Genomic DNA, 15,938 nt, shown 5'->3' on the forward strand with positions numbered 1-15,938 from the left:
CTGTTTTAAAAAAATAAGCCACATTTCAGGTAAGAGAACAGTAAGACATGCATCAGTCACATATGTAATGAAGCTGGCCTTGTAGGTGTTCCCATATACACATGCATGTACACTCTTCCATGGCATATTTCCAGCTCTATGCTAATATATTATAAAATGGCATAACTAAGACTTGGGGTGAAATCCTGACCATACTGAAGTCAATGAGAGTTTTGCTATTGACTTCAATGAGACCAGGATTTCAATTCTAAACTGTAGGAGGTGGTTCTGACCTGATGCAGGAACAATGTGGCCTTACACAAAATGTCAAACTGCCAATCCTTCTTTTCCTCCCTACCCCCACCAACTCCTCTCTTCACTCCAATGTTTTGCCCTGCTCATCCCATTCTTCCCCACACGAAGAAAAAAAGCTCACTTCTTGCTTTTCCGCTCTCCCCACTGTTCTCCCCCCAGCCCATAAAAACTATTTCCTTCTCACATAATACCAGTAATAAAAGTCCTGCAAAGGAGGCCCTCTGTGATACCTGTGAAATCTCACCTCTTTCAATAGGTTCACACAGGGGGGACAGGCAAGGGATTTAGTAACAATTCTGTTGATGATGCACAAGATCAAACAGAACCCCCTCCCTCTCCCTTAACTGTTTTGGCTCTGCAAAATTAATGGGATTAAAAAGCAGTGCAAATACATTTGTCACTAAAACAGTAGCTATGTCCCAATACAAACAGGCTGCAGAAAATAATTTCAGTTTAAAAGGGGAGGGGCATTCCCCCACATGAACTGTTGCACCCAACTTGCATTTGAAAAAAACAAATCTGTGCGTTCTAAAAATAGCACCTGTCTTTTTCCTGCCAACGGCAGCATAAGTATTGTCCTGGGGAGAGAAAGCCTTCCTGAAATTGACCTATTCCAAGTTTTAAAAACATATTATCAGAAAACAAAAGCTGGGAAACATTAGCACCATAATATAACAGCCACCTTAATTTTTATTATAAATTCCTTAGCAATTAACTATTTCCCAAACCTCCAAACACTACTGAGGATAGCTGTTTCAAATGACATTTAAAGAAAACCTGCCTGGGACAATTAGTTTGACACAGTATCCAACTCTGCTCCATCTGCTTCTTTAACAATTTCAGGAGGGCTACATACATTTTATACCCACCATAGTTTGATTACATCACTTTGCTGAAATTAAATGGAGGGGCTGGGGTCAGGCTGGAAATGCTAGTGGATAGGGTGATATGAAATCTGCCAAGAGAGCCACCAGCAGCCATCAACAGGCACTAGGTGGAGCCATAGCCAGCTCCAGTTCCCTGCTACTGCTTCTTGTAAAGCCAGTTTTCATCCTGTCAGGTCCTGGCTCTCTCCCTTCCCTGCTCCCCCTCTAGCCACAACTACTGCTGATTCTGCTGGCTCCTCTCCCGTCAGGAATCCTGGGCTGGAGGAGGGGGCAGCCTGCTGCAAGGAAGATGGAACCAGTAAGTAAACAGCAGCCACCAGTGCTGATTCTTGCATTTCTCTGAATGGCTCTAGTGGTTAAAAGTAGATTGAAACAGCAGCAGGAGCTCTCCCTATACCGTTACTAGGAGGTGGAACAGGACTTCCATCAGTTTCCTTTTCTTTCACAACCCGTTTGGCTCCCTTCACACACTCTTCTCCCTCTCAGTGTCCAACCCCCTAGGATTCCATGCTCCCTCCTCGTTCCCACGCTAGAGCTTTAGGGCACCAGGCAGAAGATATGTCCCTTACACACAAGCAATGTCACCTGTGACTCTTCCTGGCAGTTTAAGCATTTCCAGCACCATAATTCCCAGCCCAGTTGCAATAAGGCAGCAAAGAGGGTATGGAATTTAGAGTGAATTATGTGAACTATTCTTTTTTAATTAAGCATTGGGGTTAGGGAGAAGAAAGAGAAATAATTTATTTGGTGGGACTCAACCTTTAACTACCGACATGTACAGTTTAGCAACACCACATTACTTAACCTATCAGCACTATTAGAAAGGATGCAGAACTATTAAATGGCACTTTGTGTAATGAAACTAATCACTTAATCAGAATTCTCTCAAAGGAAAAATTACTGCCATAACTAACAGCCTGCTAGCAGCTCTCAAAGCATTTGCATTTTTTGTAAGCAGAAAAGAGCTGCTTTCATTTTCTCAAAAATGATGATTGTTTACATAAAACGTACTCGCTGTGAGAGGGAAAGCAAGCTAGCCAGCGTCTTCTCCCAGAGGGGCTGAAAGGGAGAGCAGTTCAGCCAATTGCTCACTCCCCCAAAAGAGATGCCAGCAGGAAGGAGCTAGAAGGCTACCAGGCCAGCCCTTTGGGGCCCAATAAAGGGAAGATTCAGGGTACATGGGGCAGGTTATCTGCTTAGCAGGGATGGGTACGGAAGCTTGCTGGGTTTGGCGAGTTTCATCTGGTTCACTTTTATGTTTCAGATGAACCAGGGGAGTGCAGACAACTGAACCCACCAGAAAGATCTGGTGAAATTTGGGCAAACCTAACCCAGTTGGTTTCACACAATTCTACCCCAGTGGAGTCTCTCTAAAGGTTACTATTAAAATCAATAACATGTGGTGTGATGCTGGCAGACCAGGTGCCAGTTCATACGAAGGCCCCTGGGCCTCACTGACAAATGCATAGCTGGAAACCAGTCTGGCTCATCTGTGTTAGCATTGTTAAAATAGATGTTAAGTTTATAAGAATGTGTTTAGACTTGATGAAATGCTTGTAGGATGCTGCATGTATTGATCTCGCTTATAACATCTGTACCCCAGGCCATAAAAGTTATATTGAGTGTTTGCACTGTAAACCTCTGTAACTGTGTAATTCACCAAATAGGAAAGAAGCATTAATTAATGTAAAGTACAGGTCCTGCACACAACAAGGCCCACTGAAACCAAATGAGCCATTGTGAAACAAAGGACAAAGACTTTGTTGATTGCCTCCTCCCCCCGCCCCGCCCATGAAGACAACAGGGGCACAAACACTTCTCCCATCAGTTTAAATTCAGGGGGAAGGGCATACGAATTTGTGACTAGAAGAAACTGTATCACTCTGCTGTTTGGAATTTGGAGAGGGCAATATTTCTTAGCATAAGCAAGGGATCCCAAAGCTGCTTGGATTGGGTTAGCTCTAGAGGACATAGACAGCTTGCATATTGCAGTAGTTTCTATTACTTTTGGAACCTAAGATTAACTCATTTGTGTGAGTATGTTTACATGCTTTAACCTTGTAAATAACTCATTTTTTTTCTTAGTTAATAAATCTTTAGTTGGTTTATTATCGGATTGGCTACAAGCGTTGTCTCTGGTGTGAGGTCTAAGGTTTAAGTTCCTTGGGACTGAGAGTAACCTGAATATTGTTGTGATTTTGGGGTGTAAGGGACCATCTATCACAAAGGCAAGTTTGTCTGGGTGGCAAGATAGACCGGAGCACCCAAGGGGACTGTCAGTGACTCCATGGTTAGGCTGCTATAGTGCTTGAAGTATTCACACTTGTTACTTGGTTGGTGAAATCTAAAGTATAGAACTCACAACTAATTTGGGCTTTATGTCCTCCTTCTGGACCGTCTGGCCTGAGGTAGGCACTCACACTTGTGAAGCTTTCTGGAATAGCTCACATGTGGCTTGTCTTACTTTTCTCTATAATAAGTTGTTTGAATATTTCTCAAGAGACATGGAAGGAAAGTATTAAATATTAAATAAATATTAAATTAATGGAGATATGCTATCTCCTAGAACTGGAAGGGACCTTGAAGGTCATCGAGTCCAGCCCCCTGCCTTCACTAGCAGGACCAAGTACTGATTTTGCCCCAGATCCCTAAGTGGCCCCCTCAAGGATTGAACTCACAACCCTGGGTTTAGCAGGCCAATGCTCAAACCACTGAGCTATCCCTCCCCCCAGAATTTATGACTAACTGTTCTAGAAAGGAGACCGAGACCTTGTGACAGGTTGTACTTGCCCCACACTGGGGACAAAAGGGTTAACACAGCACCTCTTGGTGGCAGAAGCCACACCCCCTCATCCCTGATGGGCATGCTCCAACTCCTGCTGCAGTATAAAAGGGAGCAGCCTAGCTCAGTCTGTGCTGACCACTGAGGAGGAAGGATGCATCTCGCCGACTTCAGCTGAGGAGCAGCTGGGATCCCGGACCGCGAGAGCAGGAGACGCCAAGGCCCAGACAAGCGCTCAGGTAACTGCAACGCCCCAGGGAGATTGCAGTCACTATCTGACGAGCCTGGAGACTCCAAAGACACCCTGACTTCAACTGTAGAAGTCACAATAAGAATTAGCCCAGGGAGGGACCAGCCAGTGTCCCTGCAGCAGTCTGTGTGTTATGTGCAAATTCCCCATCGACTTAGTGGCAAACCCACTTGCCATTACCAGGGCCCTGGGCTGGGACCTAGTGGATCTGGGTCCCACTACCCTGGCTGCCCCCTTTGGGGGGCAGCCCACCAGACCTCCTCCTATTGACTCTGGCCATGAGGCCGCACTTCCCTGCAGCCAGGGGTAGTCCTATTGACTACAGCCACTGGGCCACATAACAGCCCCCTGAGGCTGAGAGCAGCCATATTGACTTAACCATGGGGCTACCATGCCCTTGCCCCTCCCCCCCTCCCCCAAGGTGACAGGGTATACTTGCCCTGTGACAGACCTCTACAATAAACAGTTCCTATTCCAGAAAAGAGAGAGAGAAAGAGAGAGCTCCATCAGGAAACAACAAAAATAAATGGTTACATTGGAAATCTAAGGGTACACACTTCACGAAAGAGGAAACTATCAGTTGTTTTTCGAAGTCCCCTTTGTATCAACACACGGGGCCAAACTGTTTTAATTTACACACGTGTAAAACCAGAGTAACTCCACTGAAGCAAAACTGTGAAGCAAAAGTGTTTTTCTGGATCTAGCCAATACCTCGTTGAGATTCGGGCCTGGATCAGTTAGGTGGGCAAAGCTCAACCCAGACAAGACCAAGGTGATATACAGTGGGTTGCAGAAAGCAGCTGGAAGAGATGGCAAAAATATTTTTGAGGGAATCCATCTCCCATCAGTCATAAGAGTTCATAACTAAAGGTTTATTTTAGACCCCCAGCTGCTGTTATAGATCATCACATCACAGACTTTATCACCTCAAGCTTGCTCTACATGGGCTATACCTTTAAACCATTTGGAAACTAAAGTTGGTGCAGAATGTAGCAGCTCACTTGCTATACCGAACATTTCTCTGGGAACAGATGACATTAGGGCTCTGGATCTGCACTAGTTGCTTATTGGACTCCAGATGGCATTTAAAAGGTATTGGTCATGACGTACACAATCCTACATGGTGTGGGAGCTGCCTACCTGACACACTGCCTCTCTCACTGGGCCATTCTGCCACAGCTGCAGTCAGAGGTGCCACCCTCTTGTTTTAAAAAGGAGGGGGCTCTCAGCAAGCCATTCTCTGTGGGGACTCTGGGACATTTGAATTTGCTCACACCATTTATTCAAAATAACTGGAACTGGATTACCTTTGGGGCACATTGCACAAACTATTATTTGATAGGGTTTGGGGGGGAAGGTTGAGATTGTTCTTGGAGAGGGGAGGTAAAATGGGAGTTGTTTTAATTTACTGTTGGCTCACTGAATTACATTTTGTTATCCGTATGTGATTATTTAACATTGCTGGGTAGTTATCATTAATCGTTAAGGTTCACTGGGGTTTATGAATGGGCAGTTTTCATTGCTTAGAGAGAAAGACATGTATAGAGAGGACAGAATTCAGCCCAGCATCAGTAGCCTGTCAAAGTGTTTCTGTTCAAAAGCCTGAATTCAGATTTCTTTAAAAAAGAAAAAAAGAAAAGAGTTCTCAAAGCCAAGGCTATCTATGTGTAAAGGAGGTGCATTTAGCTCTTTTCATTAATAAGAACATTTTCTTACCTTCGAACTGGCTGTGCAATTTTACTCCTGGGTATACTACTCCCACTTAGGGCCAATGATGGTCTTGGAAGAGCACTGCGTCCTACAGTCCCAGGATTTGCAGTCTTGTTTGGCATGGGGATTCCACTGTTAGAATATAATTGTAAGGTGCTGGATAAGGGAATACTACTGCTGCCTTGTACAGTTGGGCTTACATACGCTGTGGCTTTGAGAGGCTGTCTGACAGACACAGGAAAATGTCCCACACTATGAACTCTGTGCTGAAGTTGTCCTGGAGATGGAACTGTAAAGGATGGTAACAATAGTATACAATGTCAGCACACAACACATAGTACCAGGTATTAGCACTTATTTCTAAATAAGTCTGTACAGTGCTGAATGCACTTGTCATTAGAGGAGGTGACCTTTCGTTTCAATCAAACCAGCTGTAAAACAGGTTAAATATTTAGATCCAATACAAATACATACTGCATCTGTTAGTCCAATTTAAGTAAACATTTTAAAACACCACTACCAAACAAAAATAAGATCATCAGACAAAAATCCCACTCCTACTTCACTCCTCTTTTGCTCTGCAATGATTCAATATTTATTCTATCAGAGGGGTAGCCGTGTTAGTCTGGATCTGTAAAAAGCAACAAAGAGTCCTGTGGCACTTTATAGACTAACAGATGTATTGGAGCATAAGCTTTCGTGGGTGAATACCCACTTCGTCAGACGCATGTATTCACCCACGAAAGCTTATGCTCCAAATACATCTGTTAGTCTATAAGGTGCCACAGGACTCTTTGTTAATATTTATTCTAGGTAACTAGAAGCCAAATCCCTTTAACATGACAGACTTGCTGAAATTATAATTTATTCTTTTTCCCAGATCACTAAAAAGTCAGTTGTTATAAACCACATGCTACTTTTTCCGTAATAAGACAATTATTTTGGCATTACAAAAAAAGGTCGTACAGATATACGCTTTATGTATAACAACAGACAAAAGTTATAAAAAGCCTCCTGAATATAACAGTCCATTCCACATACACTGTTACACAAACTATCATTTCAAATGAGTGCTGGAACATCCAAAAGCTTTAGAGCAGGGGTAGGCAACATATGGCATGGGTGCCGAAGGCGGCACGCGAGCTGATTTTCAGTGGCACTCATACTGCCCGGGTCCTGGCCACCAGTCTTGGGGGGCTCTGCATTTTAATTTAATTTTAAATGAAACTTCTTAAACATTTTAAAAGCCTTATTTACTTTACATACAACAATAGTTTAGTTATATATTATAGACTTATAGAAAGAGATCTTCTAAAAACGTTAAAATGTATTACTGGCATGTGAAACCTTAAATTAGAGTGAATAAATGAAGACTCAGCACACCACTTCTGAAAGGTTGCCGACCCCTGCTTTAGAGAGAGATTCTCTACACAACTCTGCCCTCTGGTGTGCATCAACGGCATACATTTTATGATCCACAAGATAGAAACTAAACACCCAAAGGACCTCATGTATTTAAAACATTTAAGGCAGTGGTTCTCAACCAGGGGGTACGCGTACCCTTGGGGGTATGCAGAGGTCTTCTAGGGGGTACATCAACTCATCTAGGTATTTGCCTAGTTTTACAACAGACTACATAAAAAGCACTAGCGAAGTCAGTACAAACTATAATTGCATACAATGACATTTATGCTGCTCTATATATTATACACTGAAAAATAAGTACAATTTTTATATTCCAATTGATTTATTTTATAATTATATGGTAAAAATAAGAAAAAGCTATTTGTCAGTAACGGAGTGCTGTGACACTTTTTTTATATTTTTATGTCTGATTTTGTAAGCAAGAAGTTTTTAAGTGGGGTGAAACTTGGGGTATGCAAGACAAATCAGATTCCTGAAAGTAGTACAGTAGTCTGGAAAGGTGGAGAGCCACTGATCTAAGGTATGTCTATACTTCATCTGGGTACAAGCCTCCCAGCCTGGGTCCACAAACATATGCTAATAGGGCTCCTGCTAGGGCACTAAACATTATTTTCTAACGGACAAACTACCCTAAAGTCTCAATTACTGAGGGACAATCTTCACTCATTGGGATATCCACTTTCCACAACCAACTCTCTGTATAACTTTTCATGAGCGAAGTACCTGAATACTTGGATGCTTATATCTAAACTGTATTGTTAAATTTATTCACCTAAATTTGGGTTATGGCTGATTATGTATTACATGCATCTTATTACTTTTAAAACAAACTTTGTATTTTTGGATAATCTAAGCACTGTACCCAGATGTACATACACTCTCTTCTTAACCTGTGTACTATATAATTTTTTAACATTAGCTTTAATAAAATTTTTATATCTGCAGCTCATAGTCTGAAGCCTGAGGATGTAACATCAAAGCACCACCTACACAGCTTTGGGTAAAATATTCCACAATTACACAAAGCAGTGAGTTTCAGCACAACGACGAGCAGTAAAAGATGTATACTTACTACAAGACTGTATTCTTGAAATCCCATTACCGGCTCCATGTAAACTGGAATCAAAGCTTTGACTGTTCCTCACACAGACTGGCGAGCTAGCATTGTTATTAATGGTAGGAGTACTTGGCATCCGAGCTAGGTTAGGCATGCTTCTTCTGAGTTTATCTGAAGCAAAAGCAAACCATTTCCATAGTCATGTCAAGATTTCCATCACAAACATCTGACTGACTTCTGAAGACAGTTAAATTAGCAAAATTATTTCAACAGTAATTGTTGTCTCCATGGGAGAAGATAAAAATTAAATATTGTTTGTTTACTGCTTGAACCCTTCTGACTAATATATTAACATAGCAAACCATTCACATATCATTCCAAATCAGCTTAAAGAGACTCATGGATAAAGAATTTCAGGATTTACAGTCAAGCCCATAACACAGTCACAGTGAATTGAGTTAGTTTGTCATAATTCAGTCTCCACTGATCACTTCACTTAAATACAGATCCAATTTAGCTCAAGCATGAGCACTACTAATCCTTGAAGCTGCTAACTGGAGACAAACAGTGACAATGGAGTTCTGTCTAACCACTTTATTAATAGTTACTAACAGTAACTGTAATATTATTGCCTTTATAACTACAGTACACAGAACTATAACAGGTGCTATAGTATCAACTATTAATTTACCAATTATAACAACTTCAAAAACAGGGCCCTGGGTGGAGTCACATCAAACCCCGTGCTTTCAAAGGCCCAATTTGTTTAATGTGTCTCTTGGCCCCACTGCTATCTACTGGCCCCTGGCTGTCCTTTCCCACCTTGAAAGGATAAGTTGAGGATACCACTGAAAAACATTTCCCCACCAAAATAGGCTACTCAGGTTATCAAAGTTGTTCTGAGGTCTCCACACATCTTACTTCACACAGAAAAGCAATGTTTGTCTAGGCAATAGCTTAGCATTAACTATCACTATGAATTCAGTAATCTTACTGAAGTATAATGCTATCATTTTTTATCATTTAGAAAGCAAAACTTAAATAAGAGGCTGGATAGGAAAGAATTTAATGCAATTGAAGGTACTGTTTGAGAGCCCTGAAAATTGAAGACCACTATTTAGCCATATTAAAGGCATGGTAAAGTTTTTCCACAATCCCTTGCAAGTGGATCTCAATCCTGACCTAGAAGAACTACCTCAAAGCGTATGTTTTCACTGCAGAGTTAATCCAGCTGATCACCTGTCTGGAAGCTGGCCACACCAGTTTGCTATAGGTCAGTGGCTAACCAGGCTGGCATTGGCAAGGTAACTGTCAGTGCTATGGTGATGGATGTTTTCAAGACAATTATTGCTCTGATTCATCCACGGGTGGTGAAGATGGTTAACGGTCCCAAAATAATAGCAGGGCTTGAGCATATGGGCTTCCCAAACCGTTCTAGGGCCATCGATGGCACACATGTGCCCATAGTCCATCCCCTACCCCCAAATGGTGCACATGAATATGTAAACCTGAAATGATACTAGTTGCTCATTATGCGGGCCTTGGTCAACAACAGAGGGAGGTCCATGGACACCAACATGGAATGCATCGGCAGGATGCATACTACCACGATACGCCAGAGATCTGGCATTTTCAAACAGGACCTTTATTCCCACACATTAAAATGGATATCACCATGGATCAATCTGTGCCCAATAATATGGATAAGTCTGTGCCCACTGTTATTCTGGGAGACCCAGCCTATCCTCTGCTGTACAGGCTTATTAAGCCCTACCCAGATGTGAGAGCACTTGGCAGAGGAAGGTTTAACTTACAGACTGAGAGGTTGCAGGATGGTGGTGGAATGTGCATTTAGCTGACTGAAGGCAAGATGGTGCTGCCTACAAAACCATTTGGATGCCAGTGGGTATTATGCTATTCATGTTACTGGGGCGTGCTATGCACTGCACAATATATGTGAGGATACAGCGAGGCATGGTTTGATACCCAACTGGTTCACAGGCACAGTACAGGCAGCCAGAAAGTGCATCTCTGGTAAGTGGGGCTGGGTCCAGAACAATGGAAATAAGATATGCCTTGTATGCCCAGAGCTTGGTTTTGGAGGGGGAAATGAGGAAAGGGGAAATGTGAGGACAAAATCAGTGTGCTCTATCAATTTACTCGTGAGAGCATCAACTTTATGTACTACTGTGAAAGTTACTGGTGACCCCCCTTAACAGCTAGCAGCCGTTATGTCAGCCAGCGGCCATTAGGGGGAAGCAGACACCTCAAGTACACAGTAGCCTGAACTTTTCAACTGTCTTCCCTTTCAAGGTCTTAAGGTAGTTGGAGCTGGTCCCAAGCCGGTTTTCACTGACCAGATAGCAAAAGCACGGGTCTGACAACCACCAATCAAGTGTTAACACGGCAAGGGCCTTTGTCTGAATGTGTATAAAGGACCAGTAAAATGTGTGTAAGACAGAGTTTTTGTACCAAGGTGCAAAGCTCTCCTTTCTTCTGCAGAATAAAGCAACTCTTCCTTATCCCTGTCTGGCTGTTATTGGCTCTCAGCTAGGTGGACCCGATATTTCGGTGACACTACTGATCTGAGATTTCTTTATTGTTTCCCAAATACTCACATACTGAGGGACTGAACAGCAAAACAGTTTGTTAAAAGTCAACAACACAGGCAGTTCAGCTGCCACAAACCAAAGAAAGTGAAATAAGAAAGTGCAAACAAACCCAAAGTGCAATAAATACAAAACAAATAAAAATAAAGCCAAGAAGTGCAACATTCCATGTAACGGAATTCCGTATCGTCAGTGTACTTGTTCTTTGTCCCCTGTGGATACCAAGGATGCAGTGCTTTGGGTACATCTGCCCTTGTGCACTTCCATTCATGGACTGCATTAACTGGCTCATTCCCCAGAATTGTCCAGTGGTTGTATCATATGATAGCGAGGAGGGAGGCCATTACAGCAGGCTGGACTTGGACCAGGGCAAGGTCTGAGCTGGTATGTTCTGCTGCCTGCAGGCCATCACACCCAGCAGCCAATCAAACAATTTCCTCTATTGCTGGTGGTCCTACTCCCTTATCACTCAGTCATGTTCAATGAAATCCACTGCCATCTTTTGCTCCATCTCCAACATGGCCTGTGCTGCAGCCTCGTTCTGCTGGCCTCACTCCAGCATTTCCCTTTACACTTGCAAGAGCTGGTCCATCCGGCTGGAAAAATCCTGCTGCATCACCTTCAGCCGGTCATCCCTGGTCCATTTTCTTATCCCACAGAGGTTCTGACCATCAGTGACCTCCTAGGCACATTCTTGGTGAGTTGCCAGACTGGGGTCTGATCTCCAGTCTTCCAGTACCCGCTCTTGAAGGATTTGATTTTCTCCCTGCACTGAGGTTCTGTCTGTTGAATTCCCTACTTTACCAGCTTCTTGGAGATGGCCTCATAGAAGTGTATGTTTCAGGTACAGCTCACCAAATTATAGCTTTTACTGACCTCATAGCACAAGCCCACCACAACCTTGTTGTCAGCCTCTGGCCAGATGGCAGTACACTGGGAGTCTGATTTCCTGAATGCCATCCCTTGTTCAAGTGCTGTGAGAGTGCAGTAAAAAATGAGCCAGCACAGCAGGTGGTATATAATGTGGATTTCAATGTCAAATGGGGTATACAAGCTGGTATCTGACTTCCAGTGCAGAAGAAGGGAGTAGATACATGGCACAATACTACAACCCTGGGATAACTGTTGGAAGGCATTGGAGAACTAGCAACACCCAAGTTGATTACCCTGAATCCACACTGCAAAGAAGGCAGTTTACCAGCCTGAGTGTAAGCAGCACTCAGACTATAGCCCCAAACAGTCCAGCTAGCCTGGGCTGACAGAGCACTACCAAACTCAGGTCAGAGGTATTTTGTGTGGATGGAAACCGTGTTAGCAACAACACCCAAATAAGAGCCTGGGTTAACTCTGCAGGGAAGACATAACCTAAGTTTTTACACTCACTCAATCCATCAGTATTTATCTCAAATAGATTTACTAATGCGGTGTAAAGATGAGTTGAAAATTAGTTCCTCTTATTTATCTGCCAAGACCTGTGTTCAGATTTCCTCACTGCACTAGGTACAGTTATGACATTCTTAATATCTCAGTGTATGGTTTATGGGTCTGTGGTGTCATCAACTGATACAAGAGAGAGACAAAAAGTACAAGGTTCTCAACTCAGATCCTAGTAGTTAGAAAGAATTCTTTCAATTCACCTTTAAGAAGCATTTATTTGTCTTTTTTTTTTTTTTAATATCTACACTTGCGTTCTGTTAATTTTTTTTAAATACCTCATTTTATTTAGAAGTATCATTGAATTACAGGCTGAAAACTGCCTCCACTGTTAGGTAAGAATAGTTGCACACACAAAAGAATCTTCCATTACCCCTTGTGATGGTTCTCGGGGTGCTTGTGACTGTGAGTCACACTGTTACACCCCTGCCTCCAGCAAGATAGAGATTTGCTTGTGCTTAACTGGGTATCAGCTTCCTGACATCTCCAGCCTGTCAGCCACCCAAACAATCTCCTCTGGGCTATGCCAGTCCTTACTTTGCCTTGCAGGTTAACAACAGGTGTACTCCAGGCCCCAAGTTCCTTCAAAGTATTCCCCTGTAGTGTCCAGACCCTTCTCCACTCACAGAAATAACAGCTCTGCTGTCCCCAAGGGAACAGTGCACACACATTCAACTCAGGATCGGCTCCTTGTTAACACCACAGCACCAAGTTTGATAATAAAGATCATGATTTGAGAGACGAAGAGTAAGGATAATGGAAACAGCAGGTTACTAGAGCGTTCTAGAGACTAAATTTAACAGGCTAACCTGCAATCTAAATAAGTTCGGCTCATCCCAAATGACCTTTGCAGTGTTTTCAAGAATGTAGCTAGAGGGCCTCTATTACTTCCTAGATGCAGGATAACAGGGTGCTTTCCTTATTCCGTTGTTATAGTCCAGTAAGCCTTTGAAGTGCACCCTCAGACAAGGCTCTTCCCCCCCAGCTGTTCTTCTCTTCCTGTTAAATCTCATAATCCTTCATCTGCATTTGGCTCAGACTGGAGATTGTGAAGGAGACAATACCCAATTTGCATTTCAACAGACAGATGGATGAACACCTCTGGTCAGGCAAGAAACCAGTTTTTCACCTCTGCTGGTGACTAACACCTTGATTCAAACTATAAGAACATATTTCCAATATATGTATGTATATACACACACACACACACACACACACACACTTTTTACACAGTATCTGTACATGCATTTCACAATAATCCTTGCTTTCATTTAAGATCTTACATGGTACTCTGATGGATCAGAATGTACATACTAGGATCAAAATATTCTTGTAATATTTACCAGTTGGCATTGACAGGTTCTTATGGTCACATCCTTCCATGCCCTCTCCCCATGAACCACCATTCTTAACAGCATTTTAGAGGCAACTGGGATACATTTCCTTTTCTTTTCTTTCATGGAGTCTAGAACAATTTATAAAGTCTACACTCTCTTTATACTGAACTGATGTCTGGAGGGAGACCAAATGTATGCAATATGCTGTTGAGTGTATGCAGCCAGGGGTCATAATTCAAAGAAAAATAAATAATTTCAAATAAGTCAAGGCTGCTGCCATGCCCTCACCAATTTTTTTATGAGAACATTAAAGCTGCTCCTGATTTATTTTTTCAAAAGGGAAAATACAGCTTTTAAAGGAACCTGGAATATGTGTGGCATGCTTATGAAGGTGGCAACTAAGCGAGGGTTTAGAAGCATCTAAAAAACTGAGGGGAAATACATATTAAAAAATAACCAAAATGCGCTAGCTCAGGGGTGGGCAAATTATGGCCCGTGGGCCAGATCCGGCCCCTCAGGGGTTTGGATCCGGCCCGCGGGATTGCCCCCTGTGGCGCCGCACCGCTCTCAGAAGCGGCCCTCGGGCGGGGGAGCAGAGGGCTCCACATGCGTTGCCCTTGCCACACCTCCAGGTACCTCCCCCGAAGCTCCCATTGGCCAGGGTTCCCCATTCCCGGCCAATGGGAGCTGCAGGGGGGGGGGGGCAGTGCCTGGAGGCACAGCAAGGTCAGCGCACGCAGAACCCTCTTCCCCCTCTCCCCCAGGGGCCGCAGCGTTCCCCCAGGGGCTGGAGCTCGAACCTCTCCTGCACCTGCCCCCCAACTCCCTGCCCTAGCCCCCCTGCCTGCACCTCGCACCCCTCCTGCACCTCAACTCCCTGCCCTGAGTCCCCTTGTACACCCTGCACCCCAACCCCCTGCCCTGAGCTCCCTGCCGCACCCTGCACCCCTCCTGCACCTGAACCCCCTGCCTTGAGCCCCCTCCTGCAGTCCACACCCCTGCCCTGAGCCCCCTCCTGCACTCCGCACCCTTCCTGCACCCCAACCCCCTTCCCTGAGTCCCCTCATACACCCCGCACCTCTCCTCTGCCCCAATCCCTTGCCCTGAGCCCCTTCCTGCACACTGCACCCCCTCTCACACCCCGCACGCCCTCCTGCACCCCAACCCCCTGCCCCGGCCCTGCATACAATTTCCCCACCCAGATGTGGCCCTCAGCCCAAAAAGTTTGCCCACCCCTGCACTAGCTGCTATTGGATGAAGGATGCACTTAATTTGTTATAGAAAGATAAGAGAAAATAATAATAATTTCCTGGGTTGGAATTTTTTTTCAAAAGGGAAAATTATTATTATTATTATTTTTAATATCCAGGTATTATTATGGTGATCATCTTAAAAATTCTTCTAAAATAAATGAATGCATTTCAAATGTTTGATTGTAAGTTTATCTAAAACTTTGGTCTAGAAACTGGGCCAGAATCTCAGATCAATCTCCTGCACTTCCTGGGTTCTGCCTGCCTGGTGATACCATGGAAATAAATCTTTTTCGCAGTACTGAAATGCTGTCATTTCCAGTTTCAGAAGAAAACAAGATGTAATGAAGGGCATGAAAATTAAAACACTCAAAAAAGAATACACCAGCCCAACAACACACATGTGCACACACACCACACACATACACCAAACTAAGGAGAGATTGAGACCACCTTTGGCCTGGTCTACACTACACCTTTAATTCGGATTTAGTGGCTTTAATTCGAATTAACTCTGGAACCGTCCACACAACGAAGCCATTTAATTCGAATTAAAGGGCCCTTTAATTCGATTTCTGTACTCCACCCCGACGAGCGGAGTAGCGCCAAAATCGAATTTGTCAATTCGAATTAGCGTTAGTGTGGCCGCAATTCGATGTTATTGGCCTCCAGGAGCTATCCCACAGTGCACCATTGTGACCGCTCTGGCCAGCAATCTGAACTCGCATGCACTGGCCAGGTGGACAGGAAAAGCCCCGGGAACATTTGAATTTCATTTCCTGTTTGCACAGCGTGGAGAGCACAGGTGACCACAGAGAGCTCATCAGCACAGGTAACCATGCAGGCTGATAATCGAAAAAGAGCACCAGCATGGACCGTACAGGAGGTACTGGATTTGATCTC

The 15,938-nt window shown here is 43.7% G+C and overlaps 1 protein-coding gene across 3 annotated transcripts in view; it reads right to left on the reverse strand.

Annotated features, from left to right (window-relative positions):
* Nucleotides 1–15,938, reverse strand: part of SLAIN1 (SLAIN motif family member 1) — an 80,053-nt gene that overhangs the window by 76 nt on the left and 64,039 nt on the right. For all 3 annotated transcript variants that reach the window (XM_065422553.1, XM_065422545.1, XM_065422562.1), the window contains 2 exons: nucleotides 8,421–8,576; nucleotides 5,930–6,212 (listed from right to left, as the gene is read on the reverse strand). In XM_065422553.1, the coding sequence (XP_065278625.1) occupies nucleotides 5,930–6,212; nucleotides 8,421–8,576 (439 nt within the window). The remainder of the gene's footprint in view (nucleotides 1–5,929; nucleotides 6,213–8,420; nucleotides 8,577–15,938) is intronic.

The sequence above is a fragment of the Emys orbicularis genome, chromosome 1, assembly GCF_028017835.1.
Source record: "Emys orbicularis isolate rEmyOrb1 chromosome 1, rEmyOrb1.hap1, whole genome shotgun sequence".
In the NCBI taxonomy this organism is placed as follows: Eukaryota; Metazoa; Chordata; order Testudines; family Emydidae; genus Emys; species Emys orbicularis.